Source organism: Artemia sp. Qi Xiang Cuo, chromosome 5, assembly GCF_049724085.1.
Source record: "Artemia sp. Qi Xiang Cuo chromosome 5, ASM4972408v1, whole genome shotgun sequence".
Taxonomy (NCBI): domain Eukaryota; kingdom Metazoa; phylum Arthropoda; class Branchiopoda; order Anostraca; family Artemiidae; genus Artemia; species Artemia sp. Qi Xiang Cuo.
In genome coordinates this window covers 83,412,509-83,433,819 of record NC_142798.1, presented here as the reverse complement: position 1 = coordinate 83,433,819, position 21,311 = coordinate 83,412,509, and the positions used below count along the sequence as shown (strand labels likewise).

Below are 21,311 nucleotides of genomic sequence, written 5' to 3'. Positions count from 1 at the left end.
CGACCCAGTGGTCCTAGGATATCATAGGAGGACTCATTGGAAGGGAAATTAAAAGTTCCAGTGCACTTTTTAAGTGACAAAAAATAATGGTGGGCAACTGGGCCCCCTCCCACTCTCATTTTTTCCCCAAAGTCACCTGATCAAAATTTTTAGATAACCATTTCGTTCAGCATGGTTGAAACTATGATAATTATGTACTTTAGGATGACTTAATCTGCCGAAGTCCCCGGGGGGAGGGCGGAAAGTTATGAGCTTTACCCAATGTTAACATATAGTATTGGTTATTAGGAAGTATTTAGACGTTTTCAGGGGGTATTTTTTCTGGTAGTAGGGGGTGGGTGGGTCGGGGGTTATTTGGGAAGATCTTTCCATGAAGGAAGTTTTCATGGGAGAAGGGGCATTGCTTTGAAGGGGGCGTCGAATTTCCCAGCATTATTTAAAAAAAAGATCAGAAATTAAATATAAAAAAAAACAAGTTTTCCAACTGAAAATAAGGAGTAATAAGACTTTTTAGTACTTTCATACGAGATATTTATTATAAATAACGGCCTTTGTGATTAAGGTATCATTTTTAAAGAATTGGAACACAATTCGAACTTTAGCTTAAAGGGCAAGGTATTGACTTGGGGGCGAGCCCCCTAATATACGTATTAAAAATATATGAATATAGAAGTTCGTTACGTAAGTTAATTCGTAAGTTACATATATTAATTACTAATAAAAACGTTCGTAAATAAAATTAAACAAGTTTCAAGAAAGCCATTTAACCAAATAAAAATAAAATTAAGCTGCAAATTTTGTTTTAATTATTCATGTACGGTGAGCCAAAATCAAAACCTGCATTAATTCAAAAACGTTCAAAAAATTAAATAGAAAAACAAGTTTTTTTAACTGAAAGTAAGGAACGACGTTAAAACTTAAAACGAACATAAATCATCCCGTATATGCAAGGGACTGTCCCCTCCTCAACGCCTCGCTCTTTCCGCTAAAGTTTGAATTTCTCAAAACTCTTTTTTTTAAACAATAAAAAAATTAGCGTAAAGAGCGAGGCATTGAGGAGGGGACAACCCCTTGCATATACGGAATAATTTTGTGTTCGTTTTAAGTTTTAACGTCGTTCCTTACTTTAATTTAAAAAAAAACTTGTTTTTTTATTTAATAAAGTTACAATAAAGCCTAAAAGCTACATCTATTATCAATTTGCTCTCTGAAAATGAAGGCTACTAGGTGGGGAAATTTTGTCTAGTAACAACGCGGGGGAGTTTTGCTAGCTGGGAGATGTGTCTGGAAAAACACCGTAGAAGATTTCAGCCACCTGCTCTAACCTTTGAACTCTTGCCTAAAAACAGGACTCTCATGGGAATTTTTCCATGGCTCTCATTAAAATTCAAGTAACCTGTCCTTTGAACTTCTGCCAAGGGTAGGAACGTTACCTTGAAACAGATGTGCCGTGAAGTCAGAGGGCTGCCTTGGAAACTCAATGCTATTTTACCTATGGTTGCCGTGACGTCAGAGGGCATGTGCTTGAATATTATGGGAAAAGGGATATGTGTTTTGTCAAAAAACAAAGGGGTGTGTCATAGAAAAACACATGACTGAACCATTGAACTCTTCCCATTATACCCAAGGTATTTCAATGGACCGAGCCGAGGTATATTTTAATGTACCGACTCGAGGTATTTTAATGTACCGACCCGAGGTATTATATCCGAGGTATTTTAATGTACTGGCCCGAGGTTTTGTACCTGAGGTATCTTAATGTACCGATCCAAGGTATAATACCCGAGGTATTTAAATTTACCGACCCAAGGTATTATACCTGAGGTATTTTAAAGTTCCAACCCGAGGTAAAGAAACTGATCCTCGATCAATAGTTTCAACCATCAGAGAACGTGTCTAAACATGATTTTGCCTAGAAACAGGGAAAAAGGATATGGGCGTTGCAGAAACCGGGCATGTTGTGACGTTAGGGGACATGACTTTAAAATTCAATGGGAAAAAGGAGGACATGAATTTGAAACTGGGGAGGGCATGACTTTGAAAATCAATGAAAGCTGAAAGCTGGGATGGGCTCTGCTCGGAATCCTGGGAGGGCTGTGCTCGTAATCCTAGGAAGGCTGTGCTCTGATCTGGGACTACTGTGCTCGGAATTCTATGAGAAAAGAGAGGGCATGTGCTTGAAATTCTATGAGAAAAGGGAGGGCGTGTGCTTGAAATTCTATGGGAAAAGGGATATTTATGTTGTAGAAAAACAATGTGGTGTGTCACTTAACCTTGCCGAGGGTGGGAATGTTGACAAGTGGGACGTCAGAGGGCATCCCGTAGAAATTCAATGTTAATTTCCCTATCTGTGCGTTTGAAATCCAATGCTATTTTCCCTACTTCTGCGTTTGATATCCAATGCTATTTTCCCTATCTGTGCTTTTGAAACCCAATACTATTTTCTCTGTGTTAATTTCCCTATCTGGGCACTTGAAAGCAGAGTAGTGGTACTACTGTCAAGCAACTCAGGGTGAATTTGAGCCCCAAAAGAGGGTAAATTTATTATGGAACATTTTCAAGGCGTAAATGACCAGAAGGATTTGTTAGACAAAACTGCTACTTTGCTACTGAAGTATTACTCATATAACAACTTTCCTCATTTCAAATACTAATGAGTAAAGACTTTTTGAAGGTTATGAACAACAAGACATAAAATGAAAGGGGAAAAGGCAAGTTTTTCTTTTTTGAAATTAAGGTAAATTATCAGCACGAGCCACTCTTTACATATAATTCTTTATCACACAAAGTAAAGCATAACATATATGAAATACGTAAATTAACTTAGGTACCTCCCCCCCCCCCCCTAAACCCCAAAAAACCACAATTTAACATCATATATGCAATGAAAACTACGCTATCATTGCTTAGTCTATAGCGGTAAACATGTCAAAAAATGGTTTTATCATTGCCTATTCTATAGTAGTTAACCTGAGAGGCCCGCGTAAAGCATAACATATATTAAAAATAACCCCTAACCTAGGTACCTCCCCTCCCCTAGACCCCAAAAAAAACACAGTTTAATATCGTATACGCAATGAAAACCACGCTATCATTGCCTAGTCTATAGCGGTAAACATGTCAAAAACGGGTTTTATCATTGCCTAGTCTATAGTGGTTAACCCGAGAGGCCCGCATAATACCTTTTTGTCAGTGGAAAAGAAAGAGACTCAAAAGAGGCATTATTTCTTTGATATATAGATTTAACTAATCTTATGGATTTTTGGTATTGACACCCCATACATATACAATTGTCTTTTTATTGAATACTGCTGCAATTAGAAGATAAGAAAAAAGTATAGTGTAATTATTATATTCACCCTTTTAAACCAACATAATAGATTTAAAACTATATCTAAAAAGCCAACTGTATTATCTATAAATGTAAGATAAGATAAGATTTATTGCTCAAAAATGTAAGATAAGACATCGTGGATCGATACCAATCCAATTATAAGATTTTCTTCTCTTGGATTTTTTATAAATGCCCTTGTGGCTTCTGATAATATCAATTTGTCAAGTAGTTCCAATATAGTAAGATCCATTGAAACTGTTATTCCTGGTTCAGTCTTGGGGCGACTTGTTACTTGATTCGACGCTTCCATCCAAGGGTGGAGATCTTTGAATAGTGAATACCCGACAAAATTTTGTTCGTTATTTTTAAATACTATTTCCGGGTGCCCTCTTTTAAAATGAGACCAAAGTAAATCAGGGTTTAATTCTTCGTCGTGTGCGATGGTGCCAATGGAGTGCGTATTTAAGTCAACATTGTTTGACCCTTCGATTTTTCTCACTATTTCCGTTACTTTTACTTGGTGCAGATTTGCCGTCGCAATGAATAGATATTGCTCCATTTCGTTGATTTGAGCAGCATCTTTTGTCAAAGTAATAATAGCTTTAAGGTCCTTCCTTGTCACTTTTACTTGGTGATCTGCATCTTCCATGCGCCAAGTACACATTATTAATCCCATTGGGTAGCTAAGGAAATTGCCAAGCCACAGAGGAAACGACTTGTACAGAACCTGTGGGATCCCTACCTCCAGAATAAATGTTATAACCAACGATACGATAACAGCCGTAGGGTTCTCAGAAAAAAGTGGGTCGTACCAAAAAAACCATCCTTTGAAACATTGAAGGAAAATATTCATTAGTATCATGATGCTACATAAACAGCGTGATCTTTTCTTGACTTTAAGAATATTTTGTATGTATTTTTTCTCCTTTTCTTCGGACGTCTTCAGTTGAATACCCAGGTCCATTTTATCAGGATTCACAATTGCCATGATCACTAATGAATAGAACAATGACGAAACACAAATACATGCCAAAAACACCCCTGAATACACACTTGCATATCCTCGTTCTTTCTGAGGTACTTCCAATGTACGTTCTTTTTGAGATTCTAACACAGTAAGTAGAGTTATTAGGATGATTGTCTTGAACATATTTTTCGCTTGTAATGAAAACTAGACTAATAGATCATTCGAGACAACGCTTGTTTTTATGTTATGTATGACGTCATTGAAACAGATTACAATGCGATTTTTTATGTGATGTCATCTACGGACTTAACATGAATGCAGCTTTTTACATTAGTGGATGACGTCATTAAGATACTGATGTAAATCATCCCGATTTTTTAAAGCCTCCTCTTTACACCCTCTCAAGAAGCTTCAATTTCTCTTTAATTCTTCCTTACAACCTCCTCCCGCTCCATTCTGGGGCAACCTGTTTTTTTTGGCTATAGATGGTTGGCCGGACAGGACGATATTTGGAATCTATTATCTTTAATACCGATTTTCATTGAAGTTATGAATTACAGATAGTTATGACTTATGTGTGTATGTGTGTTTGTGTATTTACCACTCTTACTCCTTAATATGATTATATGTTAGTGCGTGTACCTTAATTGCGTCGCTTATTTAGGAGGCTTGGAGGAGGAACATACGGTAGGTGTTCTTTAAATCCTCCGGTTAATAGTTCTGGACCATAATTATTACAATGATGATATTTTTTTATGCTTCCAAGCTTTAATAATTAAGATATGACATCAAAAGTGTCGATTTTAGTGCTATATTACGCTTACGGATAGTAGAATATATATATATATATATATATATATATATATATATATATATATATATATATATATATATATATATATATATATATATATATATATATATATATATATATATATATATATATATATATATATATATATATATATATATATATATATATATATATATATATATATATATATATATATATATATATATATATATATATATATATATATATATATATATATAAATAAAAGTCCAAATAGGGATAAAATCCTTTTAATAGACAGTGATGATAGAAATTCACAAAAATACCAGATATTTCGGTCACATATACAGTGACCGTCATCAGTAGTAAAACAGTAGTAAAACGGTCACTGTATATGTGACCGAAATACCTGGTATTTTTGTGAATTTCTATCATCACTGTCTATTAAAAGGATTTTATCCCTATTTGGACTTTTATTTATCGTCATGGAAAGGCAGTGTGGTCTCCGAAATTATCTATATATATATATATATATATATATATATATATATATATATATATATATATATATATATATATATATATATATATATATATATATATATATATATATATATATATATATATATATATATATATATATATATATATATATATATATATATATATATATATATATATATATATATATATATATATATATATATATATATATATATATATATATATATATATATATATATATATATCACATAGATATGAAAAATAGCTTTCAAATGAGTAACTAAACGTAACTCTAAAAAGTAGGGGAGACTGGGGTACCTCCGCACACGGGGCACCTCCAGACATCGAACCTGTTGGCTTTGCTATCTAGCGGAAAAATTGGAAAAAAATCACAAAGATGTGCCATTTTACTGTTCATCTTGGAGGCAAGATGGCACTTCAATCAAATAGCATAGCAGTGAGTCAGTCGGTAATAAGACTTTAAAGATACAGCTGCCAATTGTTTCGCGTGATGATAAAAGTGAAATGGAGAGGTAAGTTTTATAGATACATTTAATGTAATGTTCTAGGAACAAGCAAAACGAACCCAAATATGCTTCCTCTACATAAGATTGACGTAACTCTAGGTGTTCTTTGGTTATGACTCTTTTCTTCTGAAAGGCTCCTTAGGGGCACCTCCGGACAATTTTTTTGGGGCAGGTTTGGACACGTTCCGGAGGTGCCCCGATGATTTGAGCAGCCATTGGTGTTTTTTTCTTTCATTTTTAAAAGGAAAGGAAGGATTGATGATATAATTAGATGTATGAAAGAAGCTGAAAAAATTGCGGTTCCCGAAGAGCGTATTCGTATTAAAACGCGAAAATCTATATGGGCTGCCGATCCTGAATTAAAGAATTATAAAAATAAGGCAAAACTTTGGTTGCGAATTTGGGTTGATTGTGGTAGACCTGCGTCGGGGTCTGTTGCGGATATAAAGCAGAAAACAAAGAATGAATATAAAAAGTACCTTAAATCCAGTCGTTATAAGGGTATGGAATTTCCAACATCTAAGAATGATTGGTCTAAATTGATTAATTCTGAGAAGCTGGATAAAAGTGATCTTCATAAAAGTGATTCGATTTCTAGTTCAGCTTGGTATGATTATTATTCGTCAATTTTTTCCAAAATTAACTTTTTCGTGCAGTCACATTATTCTCGGTTACTTTCTAAAATTCTTCCGCCTTCGCTTCATCAGGGCCATATTATTCCAGTATCAGTAGCTGCTGTTGAAAGTGCAATTAAGCAACTGAAATCTTCATCCGTTGATATTGATGGTATTAGTGCAAATAATATAAATCCAAAGTGTGTTGTTCTTTTATTTCATTTGCAGTTGTTGTTCCAAATGTGTTTAACATCTTCGCTGGTTCCGGATAGCTTTCTTTGTGGAACTGTCACCTCAATATTAAAACGAGGAAAACTCCCTTCTCATTGTTCATCTTATCGCCCTATAACCACTGCGTGTAACTTGAGTAAAATCCTCGAATATATTTTACTTCCTCATTTAAATGAAAATATAAATTTCGGATCGAATCAATTTGGGTTTCAATCTGGTATTGGTTGTCAACATGCACACCGTGTTCTTTCTTCCGCCCTTAAGAATAGCCTGGCTGAGGGGTCGCCACTTTATATGTGTACTTTGGACCTTTCTAAAGCTTTTGACAGTGTAGTCCACAGTCAAGCTTTTTTTTCCTTTTTTAATAATGGTGTAAATCTTTCAGTCATTTTTCTTCTTCGTTTTTGGTATGAGAATTCTTTCCTCCGAATTAATAAATCTGGACCTCCGTTTGTCCCTGTACGTCGGGGTGTGAAACAGGGAGGGGTTTTATCACCTAGTATATTCAAAATGTGTATTTCTGGTATATTAGATGAAATTAGATCAAAATATTTCATTGGACTTTCAGATGTTTCTTATCTTGCTTATGCGGATGATCTTCTACTTTTATGTAAAACTAAGCAAGGTCTCTCTTTTATGGTCTCAAAAGTTTCACGTTTATTTTCTAAAATTGGTCTTTCTCTTAATGTTGAGAAATGTGAATTTCTAGGTTTTAATGGTCCGACTTCCTCTAATGTTCCCTTAGTTTGTCGCGGCTTTTCTATACCCTCTGTTTCCGCCTTTCGGTGGTTGGGTATTACTGTTACTAATTCAATTTCTAGCCTACGGCAGTGCACTGTTCGTGATGTTCAAAAGAAAATTCAAATGGGATATTCTAAGATTGTTGCCAATCGAGGGAAGTATAATAGACGTGCATTGGGTAGGCTATATTCTTCATTCTGTCCTTTATCTGTCTTATCTTTATCCCCTTCTTAAGAAAAAGATTTTAATAAGATCCTGATCTTTTATTTTTGGAATTTATCTCCCCCCCCTTGACGCGAACGTTTCATATTCATATTAATTTTTTATTAACGTATATAAAATACCCGGTTTCAGTTATGAATTGACTGCTGTTGGAGTAAGATGGGTGTCGTTTTTAGCCTCATCATTCTGTGGTCCGTCTGTTCGGTTAATTTCATTGTAGTGTACTTTATTTCATTTTCTCTTTTGTCTTTTTTTTTTTTACTTTTGTTACTCCACAAGTGTCATAACTTGTTATGACGCGGGTTAAAAATAAATTATTATTATTATAGCACCTAGTAAGTGCTTAATAACTGAGTTTTACTGAAGGCAGCATTTTTCTTTCCAGAAATGGTGCGAAATTATATCCCTACTAAGTCCGAGCCAAACGAAGAAGCTATCAAACAAGGGCTAAAAGCCATACAAGATGGAGATTCGGTCAGAAAAGCGGCCAAGACCCATGGAATAGCTGCTTCAACATTATTTGATCGCTTGAAGAAGTCAAAATCAGCCAACGAGACTAGTGTGGATGAAGGAATAGCCAGATCAGCCAATTTGAAACGAGGAAAGTATTCCACCCGTCAGGTTTTCACTGACGATCAAGAGGAAAAACTTAAGACTTACCTTCTTCGTTCCTGCGAACTTCACTATGGTTTGACTTTAGCACAAACTCAGAAGCTGGCATATCAATATGCAGTGAAGCTGAGGGTCTCTTATCCCAAGAACTGGGATGAAAAGTGTACCGCCACATATGACTGGTCATATGGATTTATGAAGCGTCATCCAGAGCTGAGTCTTCGGAAACCTGAGAACACCAGCCTGGCCAGGGCTTCAGGATTCAATCCCTTCAATGTAAACTCGTTCATGAATAATCTTGAAGCTTTATACAATCGGCACCGCTTCACACCTGAACGAGTGTAAAACCTAGACGAAACCGGAGTAACAACTGTCATGGATAGCCCTAAAGTCATAGCGAAATCTGGTATAAAGCAAGTGGGCAAGGCCGTTGCTGCTGAGCGGGGGGAGTTAGTTACAGTGTGTTGCATCGTTAATGCCATCGGGAACACCGTCCCCCCAGCGTTTGTGTTCCCACGCGTGCACTTCAGAGAACACATGCTCCATGGAGCACCACCTGGTAGCCTTGGGTTAGCTTTCCAGTCTGGTTGGATGACTGGACCGAACTTCTTAGAAGTTATGAAGCACTTCGTCAAGCACACTCGATGCGACAAGGAGAATCCGGTGTTGCTCATCCTCGATAACCATGAAAGCCATATTTATTTGGAGGCAGTTCTATATGCAAAAGAGAATGGAGTAGTGCTTCTCACATTTCCGCCACACTGCAGCCACAAAATGCAGCCCTTAGATATATCTGTCTATGGCCCGTTCAAGGCGTATCTGAGGGCTAAGTTCGGCGAGTGGCAAACAAACCATCCACACGAAAGATTTCAAATAACTCACACCGCAAACCTAGTTGGTCAAGCTTATCCCCTAGCGTTTACTCCGAACAACATCACATCGGGCTTTTCAAAACCAGGAATATGGCCATTCTCAAGATCAGCGTTCACTGATGCAGACTTCATCGCCGCTAAGGTCTCAGACAGACCAAACACCGCTGGAGAAGTAACTGATAGGGTAGAGTCTAGGAATACTTTGGAAGCAGTTGCTGACCCTGTCCTGAATTCCTCGGCCTTAGAGCAACCACCCGGGCCCAAACATGATGTCAATCCAGAAGACATTTTTCCATTCCCGAAGGCTAAACCAAGAAAGCTAACTGTGAATAGGGCTCGAGTTGGCAAAACGAGAATTTTAACGGATACGCCAGAGAAAGAAGATCTGGAGAAAAGAGCACAAGCAAAGTCAGCAAAGAAGACTGGTAGGAAAAGAGTAAAACTGGCAAAGAGCAAGGAGCAAGAGTTGTCAACGATAAGAGAACCTTCCTCCCCTTCGGAAATCTCTTTCCATGACTCTTCAGATGAAAGCCTCCATGCAGGGTCAGACTGTGAAATACCTGAAACTGAAAGTGAAGTTTCATTCATTCCAGAAGAGATCAAGGTTGACGAATTTGTGCTAGTGAGGTTTCAGCTTAAGAAAGATTTTGTTCTTTATGCAGCAAAGATCTTGGAGACTGATATTATGAACAGGGAGTTTCAGGTTTCTTTTCTACGGAGAAAGAAAGACTCTGATCGATTTCACTTTCCTGATATTGAAGACAAGGCATCGGTGTCGTTTGAAGATGTCGTGAAGAAGCTGGAGGTGACTTGACACGGTGGAACTGCTCGGGTCCAAGCTACTTATGTTTTTGCAGGTCTTTGGTTGGATCATATCCGCTGAGTGATTTAAGTTTGATAACTATGAACCTTTTTTCTTTTCTATTTACTTTTGTATCCTATATCTGAAGAATACAGTATCTGAAAGCATGTCCGGAGCTACCCCCACACCTGTGCAAAGCTGCCCCTATATAGGGGCAGTTTCGGACATTTTGTGGACCCAGGGAAAACGTCAACTACTTAGCAGCGCTTGCATATTTTCGCTTTAACTCTGTCCAGGCTCTGTCCAAGTGGCTAAGCTATGCTGGTGCCAAATAAGAAGTCCCGATAGCGCGCACAAGCCGAAGCAGGTAACTTTGATTAAAAAGTGCACGGAGGTGCCCCAGTCTCCCCTACTGGTAGCCCACAAGCCGCAGCATTTCCACTTGAGACATGGCACCAAAAGTGCCTTTTTTAGTGCCATTTGGAACTTGCTGATGGTGGAATTTACAGGAAGGGCGTAGAAAGGGGCAAAATTTGTTATGGAGCAGGGCGGTAACTGCCTTCACCAGACTCAAGGTCCCCCCAAGACCTCATGTTGCTCCCCCAACAGAAACTTAGTTTCTGCAAAATAGTCTTGTCAAAACTAAAATAAGCCTGCATAATTCAAGTATCCAGAGAAACAAGTCAGTTTTCTTTAGTATATCTTTGCCTCTATTGTAATATATGGCTAATTTTTTTTGTTTTCATTATCATTTTCACTTGCCTTGGGAAATTTAGCTCCAACTTTATCCCCCCCCCCCTTCCAGAACTTTGCTGACGTTACGCCACTGGACTTATATATGAACAATATCCTGTATATTAGCTATTAAAAATCTGTCTAGATACCTGTGATACCAATACGCCCGTTAACAATACACTCATACTAATACGCGTGATATAAATCCCTCCGAAACGCTGAACAAAATGGCTATCTTAAAATTTTGATCGTATTTGTTTGGGGGAATAATGGGCGGGAGGGGGGGGGCTTTGTGCCCTCCAATAACTTTTGACTATTAAAAAGGGCACTAGTCCTTTGAATTTCAAATTGAATGAGCCTGTTTGAAGTTTTTGTGGACAATGCCTTCTATAAAAACCTTATATGCCCTCAAGGAATAACTTAAAAGCCTCTCCCTGAGGATTATGGGGGAGTATCCTCCTTAAAAACATATTTTTATCTGGAAATCAACTACGCAGAACAAAAGGGCTATCTCACAATTTTGATTGGATATATATGAGGAAATGATGTGCGTGGAACGGGGAGGCTAGTTGCCCTCCAGTCACTTTCGACTATGAAAAAGGGCACTAGCCTTTTGAATTTCCAATCTAATGAGCCTGTTTTGAAGTTTTTACGACAACACCTTCTATAAAAGCCACGTAAGCCCCTAGGGTATAGCTTAAAACCCTTCCTTAGAGGGTTTTGGGGGAGTATCCTCCTCAAAAATGTATTTTCTATCTGGATCTCAAATACGCTGAACAAAATGGCTATCTCAAAATTTTGATTGGATGTGTTTGGGGGAATGATTGACGCAGAGGGGGGGGGGAGTTTTTTGCCCTACAATCGCTTTCGACTATTAAAAATGGCACTAGCCCTTTGAATTTCCAATCAAATAAGCCCCTTTATAAGTTTTTACGACGACGCCTTCTATAAAAACCTTATATGCCCCAGGACATGACTTAAAACCCTAGTCCTGAGGGCTGTTGGGGAGTGTCCTCCTCAAAAACATATTTTCTATCTGGAAACCAACTACGCTGAACAAATTGGCTATCTCAAAATTTCGATTGGAAGTGTTTGGGGGAATGATAGGCCTGGGGGGGCTAGTTGCTCTCAAATCACTTTCGGCTGCCCTGAGGGTTGTGGCAGAGTGTCCTCTTAAAAAACATATTTTCTATCTGGAAATCAACTAGTCTATGCTGAACAAAATGGCTATATCAAAATTCTGATTGAATATGTTTGGGGGAATGATGGGCGTGGGGAGGCTAGTTGCCCTCCTATAGCTTTCAGCTATTAAAAAGGGCACTAGCCCTTTGAATTATAGATAGAATGAGCCTGTTTTAAAGTTTTTAGTACAATGCCTTCAACAAAAAGCTCAAATGCCCCTAGGCCATAAATTAAAACCTTTGCCCTGAGTGCTCGGGGGGAGTTTACTCCTTAAAAACATATTTTCTGTCTGGAAATCAACTATCCTGAACAAAATGACTATCTCAAAATTTTGATTGGATGTGTTCAGTGGACGTTTGGGCGTGGGGGGGGCTAGTTACCCTCCATTATCTTTCGACTATTAAAAAGGGCACTAGAGATTTTAATTTCCATTCGAAAGAGCATGTTTTGAAGTTTTTACGACAACACCTTCTACAAAAACCTTATATACCTCCAGGACATAACTTAAAATCCTTTCCCTGAGGGTTTTGGGGGAGTGTTCTCCTCAAAAATATATTTTCTATCTGGAAATTAGCTACGCTGACAAAATGAAAATCTCAAAATTTTGATTGGATGTGCTTGGGGGAATGATGGGCGTGGGGAGGGGCTAGTTGCCCTCCAATCACTTTCTACTATTAAAAAGGCCACTAGCCCTTTGAATTTCCAATCGAATGAGCCTGTTTTGAAGTTTTTATGACAATACCTTCTATAAAAGCCTTATATACCCCCAGGGCATTACTTAAAACCCTTGCCCTGAGGGCTGTGGAGGAGTATCCGCCTCAAAAACCAATTTTCCATTTGAAGATCAACTACATTGAACAAAATGGCTATCTCATAATTTTGATTGGATGTGTTTGGTGGAAAAATGGGCTTAGGAGGGGGGGCTAGTTGCCGTCCAATTCCTTTCGACTATTAAAAAGGACACTAGTCCTTTGAATTTACAATCGAATAAGCCTTTTTTGAAGTTTCTACGACAACACCTTCTTTAAAAACCTTATATGCCCCGAGGACATAACTTAAAACTCTTGCCCTGAGGGTTGTGGGGGCGTCTCCTCCTCAAACAGACATTTTTTATCTTGAAATCAACTACACTGAACACAATGGCTATCTCAAAATTTTGATTGGATGCGGTTGGGGTAATGGTGGGCCCGGAGGGGGGGCTAGTTGCCCTCCAATCACTTTAGACTATTAAAAAGGGCACTAGCTCTTTCAATTTCCAATCGAATGAGTCTGTTTTGAAGTTTCTACGACAACGCCTTCTGTAAAAACCTTATATGCCTCCAGGGCATAACTTAAAACCCTTGCCCTGAGGGCTGTTGGGGAGTTTCCTCCTAAAAAACATATTTTCTATTTGGAAATCAAATAGCCCACGCTGATTAAAATGGCTTTCTCAAAATTCCGATTCTATATGTTTAGGGGAATGATGGGCGTAGGGAGAGGCTAGTTGCCCTCCAATCACTTTCAAGTATTTAAAAGGGCACTAATCCTTTGAATCCTCGATAGAATAAGACTGTTTTGAAGTTTCTACGACAACAACCTTCTATAAAACTTTTATATGCCCCCAGGGCATAACTTAAAACCCTTACCCTGAGGGTTGTGGGGGAGTGTCCTCCTAGAAAACATATTTTCTATTTAGAAATCAACTAGCATACGCTGAACAAAATTAGTACATCAAATTTTGATTGGATATGTCCGGGGGAATGTTGGGCGTGGGGGGTTGCCCTCCTATGACTTTCGACTATCAGAAAGGGCATTAGCCCTTTGAATTTCCAACTAAAAGAGCCTGTTTTAATATTTCTACTAGAACGCATTCTATAAAACCTTATATGCCCCCAGGCCATAACTTAAAACCTTAACCCGGAGGGTTGCGGGGGAGTGTCTTCCTCATAAAAGCATTTTCTATCGGGAAATCAACTAGGCTGAACAAAATCAACGAAATCACTATTTTGATTGGATCTGTATGGGGACGGATGTGCGTGGGGGGGGGGATAGTTGCCATCCATTCACTTTCGACTATTAAAAAGGGCACTAGCCCTTTAAATTTCCAACCGAATGAGCCTGTTTTGAAGTTTCTACAACAATAACTTCTATAAAAACCTTATAAGCCACTAGGGCATAACTTAAAACCCTTGGCCTGAGGGTTGTGGGGGAGTGTCCTGCTCAAAGAATATTTTCTATCCGGATCTCATCTACGCTGAACAATATGGCTACCTCAAAATTTTGTTTGGATGTGTTTGGGGAAAGATGGGCGCAGAAGGGGTTCTAGTTGCCCTCCAATCACTTTCGACTATTAAAAACGGCACTAGCCCTTTGAATATCCAATTAAATAAGCCTCTTTTGAAGTTTCTACGACATCGTGTTCTATAAAACCCTCATTTACCGTAGAACAAAACATAAAACCCTGGCCCTGAGGGTTGTTGGGGAGTGTCCTCCTCAAAAATATATTTTCTATCTTGAAATCAACTACGCTGAACAAAATGGTGATCTCGAAATTTTGATTGGATGTGTTTTTGGGAATAATGGGCTTGGATAGAAGGGGGGCTAGTTGCCCTCCAATCACTTTTGACTATTAAGAAGAGCACTAGCCCTTTGAATTTACAATCGATTGAGCCTGTTTTGAAGTTTTTATGACAACACCTTCTATAAAAACCTTATATACCTCCAGGGAATAACTTGATAGCCTTGCCCTGGTGGATTTGGGGGAGTGTCCTCCAAAAAAATATATTTTCTATCTGGAAATCAACTAGCCCACGCTGAATAAAATGGCTATATCAAAATTCTGATTGGATATGTTTGGGGGAATGATGGGTGTGGGGGGAGGCTAGTTGGGCTCCAATAACTTTCAACTATTAAAAATCGCTATTAAAAATTTTGTATCGGGATATCAAATCTACTGAATTAAATGGCTATATCAAAATTTTGATTGGATGTGTTTGGGGGAATAATGGGTGGGGCTTATTCGGGGCTTATTCGATTTCCAATCGAATAAGTCCTTTTTAAGTCTCTAAGACGACCCCTTCCGCATGAAGGGCCCTGCCTTAAAGAAAAAGTAAGAATAAATTATACATTTTGCCAACATCGTTCTTATATGCCCTCAGGGTACAACTTAAAACCCTTGCCTAGAGGGTTGTGGGAGAGGTCCTCCTCAAAAAGATATTTACTGTCTGGAAAGAAATTACGCTGAACAAAATGGCTATCTAAAAATTTTGACGGGATGTGTTTGGGGGAATGATGGGCGCGGGAGAGGTGGGGGGGCCTAGTTGCACTCACACAAACATACACTCACACAAACACACACACACACACAAAACACGCACACACACAAACACAAACAAACCCACATGCACACACACGTGCCCAAACAAAAACAGACAAGAAACAGTCAAACACACACACACACACACTGAGACACAAACACAAAAAGACACACCACCACAAAATATTAACACAAAAACACACACACACACAAAAACACGCAAACACAGACATGCACAAACGCACAAAACAAAACAAACACACACACAAAACACACGAACACGCACACACACACAAACATAAAAATACACACACACAAACACAAAAAAAACACACACATAAACTCAAAAACAAATACACACACACAGACACAGACATGCATACACAAAAAAACACATACAAAAACAAAAGAAGACAGACATGCACACAAAAAAAACACACAAACACAGACAGGCACTCTCATAAACAACACAAAAACACAACACCCAAACAAACTAAACACAAACACACAATAACACACACACACACAAACACGTAAACACAAAAAAAACAACACACACACAAACAAATACTTTTGTTTGTGAGTAGCATCACAGAACAAAATTTTAACCCTGGTGGCATCATAGTTTTACATTTCTGCGTTTACGGTACAGTGGCGTTCATATTATTAACTAGAAACCCAGTGGTAAGTAAAGGACTAATAATGAAATATATAACAGTTCAATTTCTTTTTTGCTCCTTAAATTTAAGGTGACCTTTCTTTTTTGGTGACTTTTTAAGGGATGAAACAAATTTGCGCATGGGTTTCTAAAACTCGAGATGAGTTGAAAGCTGGGGGAAAAGATTTTGGAGTGATGAGTGTCTTTGTTTTCTCTCTTCTAAGTATCGCTACACATTTTAACGAAACTACTGTTATAACTCTAGTATCGGTTAAACCAAATATTTAAAGTCTAAAACTAGTAGCATCACAGAACAAAATTTTAACCCTGGTGGCATCATAGTTTTATATTTCTGCGTTTACGGTACAGTGGCGTTCATATTATTAACTAGAAACCCAGTGGTAAGTAAAGGACTAATAATGAAAAATATAACAGTTCAATTTCTTTTTTGCTCCTTAAATTTAATTGCTTTTGTATTTCAGTTGCTGTGTTAAGTGTGCCAAAGAAGCAAATTAAAAGACAAAATATAACCATCAGTCCTGATTTTTCATTGCTATTTTCAGATAGGGATTGCGAATATCCATTAATTTAACTTATAACTTAGTATTTTGAATATTTTTTCACTGAAAATTTGACAAAAATTAAGAAGTCGGTAAAAAATGGATAAAGTTGCGAAGTGATAGGGAAACAGAGAAAGAAAAGCTGATGAAAAAAATTAACAAAGACTCATTTCCCTTACATTTTAAAACATTTCCTTTCTTTTAATTAAAAACAAGTCGAAGAAAAAAATTCTCTTGGATTAAAAAAGAATGTTTTTATCTTTATTTTTTTTAAATTTTTTGCCCCTCACTCCCTCAATTCTTTTTAATTATCATCATTTACTACATTTTACTAATTTTTTAGCCACATTTACCCGTCTTAATTAGCTACATTTCCCCGCCTCTGCTATATTTTTTAAAGCATAAGAGATATATTGTTTAATAAGTAATTATTTACTCTATTAAACTTTGTACTTTGTATTATTCATATTCTGGACTAATAGAAAAAGTATGAGAGTAATTTTTTGCCATTTATGTTTTGAGTGAACGATGCATATTTAGGGGCCTGGTTACCTTCCGATTACTTCTGACTCTGAAAAAGGGCAGACGAAATTTCGATTTCCAATCAAACAAGCCTCCTCCCAAGTTTATATGCTTACATAACCACCCATTTCATAAAAACTTTGTGTTAACGATGGGCAAATTGCATAACTTACAGCCCACGCCTCGAGGGTGGGTGGGGGGGGCTTGTCAAACTTGAAACATAGTTATTTAACATTTGGACTATCTAAAAAAACACACAATATTTCCAAAGAGTGTTCTAAGTATGCTTTTTTGTAGAAAACTGTTCTGACAAAAATCGAAAAATTTGCCAATAAATGGATGAAGTCACGTGATGATAGGGCAACAGAGAGAAAAAAGCTCATGAAAGAATTAACTAAAGCTTGTGACACCTACGAAGACCTCAAGAAAAATCTGAGTGAAGGTGGAAAGTATTATAGTGACTTTACACAGGTTAGAATGTTTTTTTTTTTTTTTTTTTTATCTATGTTTGAGTGGATTAGTTTAGCTACCTTGGTGTAATTTATTCATAAATTACACCAAGGTAGTTAAATTTTTTAAATTCTATAGTATTAATGTAACTGCCCGCCTTCTTGATAATCAATTTCAGAGTTTAACTTTCAGCTCTGGCCTTCTCAATAGGAATACTTGACTGTGATGGTAATTTTGCAAAAAGGAGAGAGACTTTATTTCCTTCTTTTGTGTGTGTGAAATCAGCTCGTCAATTTTATTTCTTTTTTTATATCATTTCTGGGACTAGCTAATTTCAAGATGACTCGTGTCTTGGTAGAACATTTAAATATGTTTGTATCTTTGGCATTTAAGCGGGGCCCGCTCCATTCATCCTGCCTGCGACTAATTATTTTCATAACTGATGTGACTAGGATAGTCAAATCTGTTGTGACTAAGGTGGTGAAATCTGCTGGGACTAAGGTGGTCAAATATGTTGTGAGTAAGGTGGTGAAATCAGTCAAAGGTCATATATAAAGAGAGTTTTGGTGACAAGCCGTGTCTAAGCGGCGAAAAAGTGTGAGTCACGATAAACCAATGGAAAGAGAAGCTGAGTTGTGAGACAGGCTAGTAAAAATAGAGGCTAGTAAAGCCTTTAACAACAAATGTCTGAAAAGTGTTTTTTGGGGGGATGTGGTGATGATAAGGGGTGTTTTAGAGTAGTTATAGTAGTGTACTGTAGGCTGAATTGCTTGCGAGAATCCGACTGAATGACTTGAAATAAAATTTTTAACACGAAACGTCTTAAAATTGTTTTTAAGGGATGGGGCGATGACAGGGGGATTCCAGAGAGTACTTACAGTGTGGTACTGTGGGTTGAATTGCTTGCGAAAACCCAAATGAATGGGTTGAAAATAAAATTTTTAACGAGAAATGACTGAAAAGCGTTTTTGGGGAGAAGGGACGTAGGTAGAAGGGTGTCACAGGGGCAGTAATAGTGTAACACTGTCAGGTCGGTACGTTAGTGGAAGGAGGGAGGATAAAAAAATAAAAATGTGCGCTTGAAAAATTACCTCTTAACCTAACGATAAAAGAAAAACAATAGTTGAGCTGGTGACTGAGAAAACAGCTCGTCTCCCCCAGAGATAGTCCCCTCCCCTGAAGCCCTCTTCCTTCGTGTTTCCTTAAATTAGACATGTTATTCTTTATCCTTTTCAAACAGTTCGTGGTAGCGAACTGTAAGTAAGGAGCGACCCGGCTCAACGGTAACCGGAACTCTAGAAAAAGGGTTTTTGATACCAATAGATACATCAAAAGAATCGGATTTTAATGATAAATTCAAATATATAACTTTCATCAAGTTAAGTCCTACCCATCAAAAGTTACGCACCTGAGAAAATTTGGCTGATTTTGGAAAAAAGGGGTAAAGACCCCCTAAAAGTTATAGAATCTGAATGAAAATGACACCATCATATTCAGCGTTTCAGAGAACCCTAGTGTAGAGGTTTCAAGCTCCTATCTACAAATATGTGGAGTTTTTCATTTTTTGCAAGAAGAAAGATCACGGTTGCGCGTTTATTTGTTTTTTTTTTTTTTGTTCCAGGGGTGATCGTATCGACCCAGTGGTCCTAGGATATCATAGGAGGACTCATTGGAAGGGAAATTAAAAGTTCCAGTGCACTTTTTAAGTGACAAAAAATAATGGTGGGCAACTGGGCCCCCTCCCACTCTCATTTTTTCCCCAAAGTCACCTGATCAAAATTTTTAGATAACCCTTTCGTTCAGCATGGTTGAAACTATGATAATTATGTACTTTAGGATGACTTAATCCGCCGAAGCCCCCGGGGGGAGGGCGGAAAGTTATGAGCTTTACCCAATGTTAACATATAGTATTGGTTATTAGGAAGTATTTAGACGTTTTCAGGGGGTATTTTTTCTGGTAGTAGGGGGGTGGGTGGGTCGGGGGTTATTTGGGAAGATCTTTCCATGAAGGAAGTTTGCATGGGAGAAGGGGCATTGCTTTGAAGGGGATGTCGGATTTCCCAGCATTATTTAAAAAAAGATCAGAAATTAAATATAAAGAAAAACAAGTTTTTCAACTGAAAATAAGGAGTAATAAGACTTTTTAGTACTTTCATACGAGCTATTTATTCTAAATAACGGCTATTGTGATTAAGGGATCATTTTTAAAGAATTGTAACACAATTCTAACTTTAGATTAATGGGCAAGTTTTTGACTTGGGGGCGAGCCCCCTAATATACGTATTAAAAATATATGAATATAGAAGGTCGTTACGTAAGTTAATTCGTAAGTTACATATATTAATTACTAATAAAAACGTTCGTAAATAAAATTAAACAAGTTTCAAGAAAGCCATTTAACCAAATAAAAATAAAATTAAGCTGCATCTCCACATCTCCCCACAAAATACTTTTCAGACATTTCTTGTCAAAAATTTTATTTTCAAGTCATTCAGTTGGGTTTTCGCAAGCAATTCGTGTCACACTACAGCACTATAACTACTCTAAGACACCCCTTTGTCATCACGCCATCTCCCCACAAAACAATTTTCAGACATTTCTCGTTATCTCGTTAAAAAGCTTTATTTCAAGTCAATTCCTTCGGTTTTTTGCGAGCAATTTGACCCACACTACTCTAAGACACCCCACCGTCATCGCCGCATCTCCCCAAAAACATTTTTCAGACATTTCTTGTTAAAATTTATTTCAAGTCATTCATTCGGGTTTTCACGAGCAATTCGACCCACAGTTCAGCAATATAACTACTCTAAGACACCCTTCTGCCATCCTCCCTTCTCCCCAAAAACCATTTTGTGTCTGGGAAAAAAACACACGAACACGCAAACACGCACAAAAAAGCAAATACACAAACACGCACACATGCAAACACGCACAAACGCACACACACAACACACACGCAAACACACATATAAAAACATACACACACAGTTTTTCATTGAAATGCTAGACCTGGAATATTTTTTTCATGGTTTACATACAAAAAATTAGGTTTCTCTACGTTTAAGTTATGTTCATTCAACTTAGGTTATCATGAGCGCTCATGATAACCTAAGTTAAATGAACCTAACTTAAACGTAGAGAAACCTAACTTTTTGTATGTAAACCACGACAAAATATTTCAAGCATAGCATTTCAATGAAAAAATGTGTGTGTATGTTTTGTATATGTGTGTGTGTGCGTGTGTCTGCGTGTTTGTGTGTGCGTGTTTGTTTTCTTTTTTGTGCCTGTGTATGCATGTTTTGTGTGTGTGTGTTTGTGTGTGTGTTGTTTTTTTTGTGTTTATGTGTTTGTGTGTGTGTGTGTTATTGTGTGTTTGTGTTTTGTTTGTTTGGGTGTTGTGTTTTTGTGTTGTTTATGAGAGTGCCTGTCTGTGTTTGTGTTTTTTTTTTGTGTGTATGTCTGTCTTCTTTTATTTTTGTATGTGTTTTTTTGTGTATGCATGTCTGTGTCTGTGTGTGTGTATTTGTTTTTGAGTTTATGTGTGTGTTTTTTTTGTGTTTGTGTGTGTGTGTATTTTTATGTTTGTGTGTGTGTGCGTGTTCGTGTGTTTTGTGTGTGTGTTTGTTTTGTTTTGTGCGTTTGTGCATGTCTGTGTTTGCGTGTTTTTGTGTGTGTGTGTGTTTTTGTGTT

At 37.4% G+C, this 21,311-nt stretch overlaps 1 protein-coding gene across 1 annotated transcript; it reads right to left on the bottom strand.

Moving 5' to 3' along the window:
* Window positions 1-3,440: 3,440 nt before the first annotated feature.
* On the bottom strand, window positions 3,441-4,484 carry LOC148952637 (uncharacterized). Its single transcript, XM_089089244.1, has one exon. It carries the CDS (start codon window positions 4,482-4,484, stop codon window positions 3,441-3,443), a length of 1,044 nt encoding a protein of 347 aa, XP_088945370.1.
* Between the last annotated feature and the right edge of the window lie 16,827 nt (window positions 4,485-21,311).

Excerpts from the sequence above, each read along its gene's own strand:
- LOC148952637 (XM_089089244.1), bottom strand. The coding sequence starts at position 4,484 with ATGTTCAAGACAATCATCCTAATAACTCTACTTACTGTGTTAGAATCT.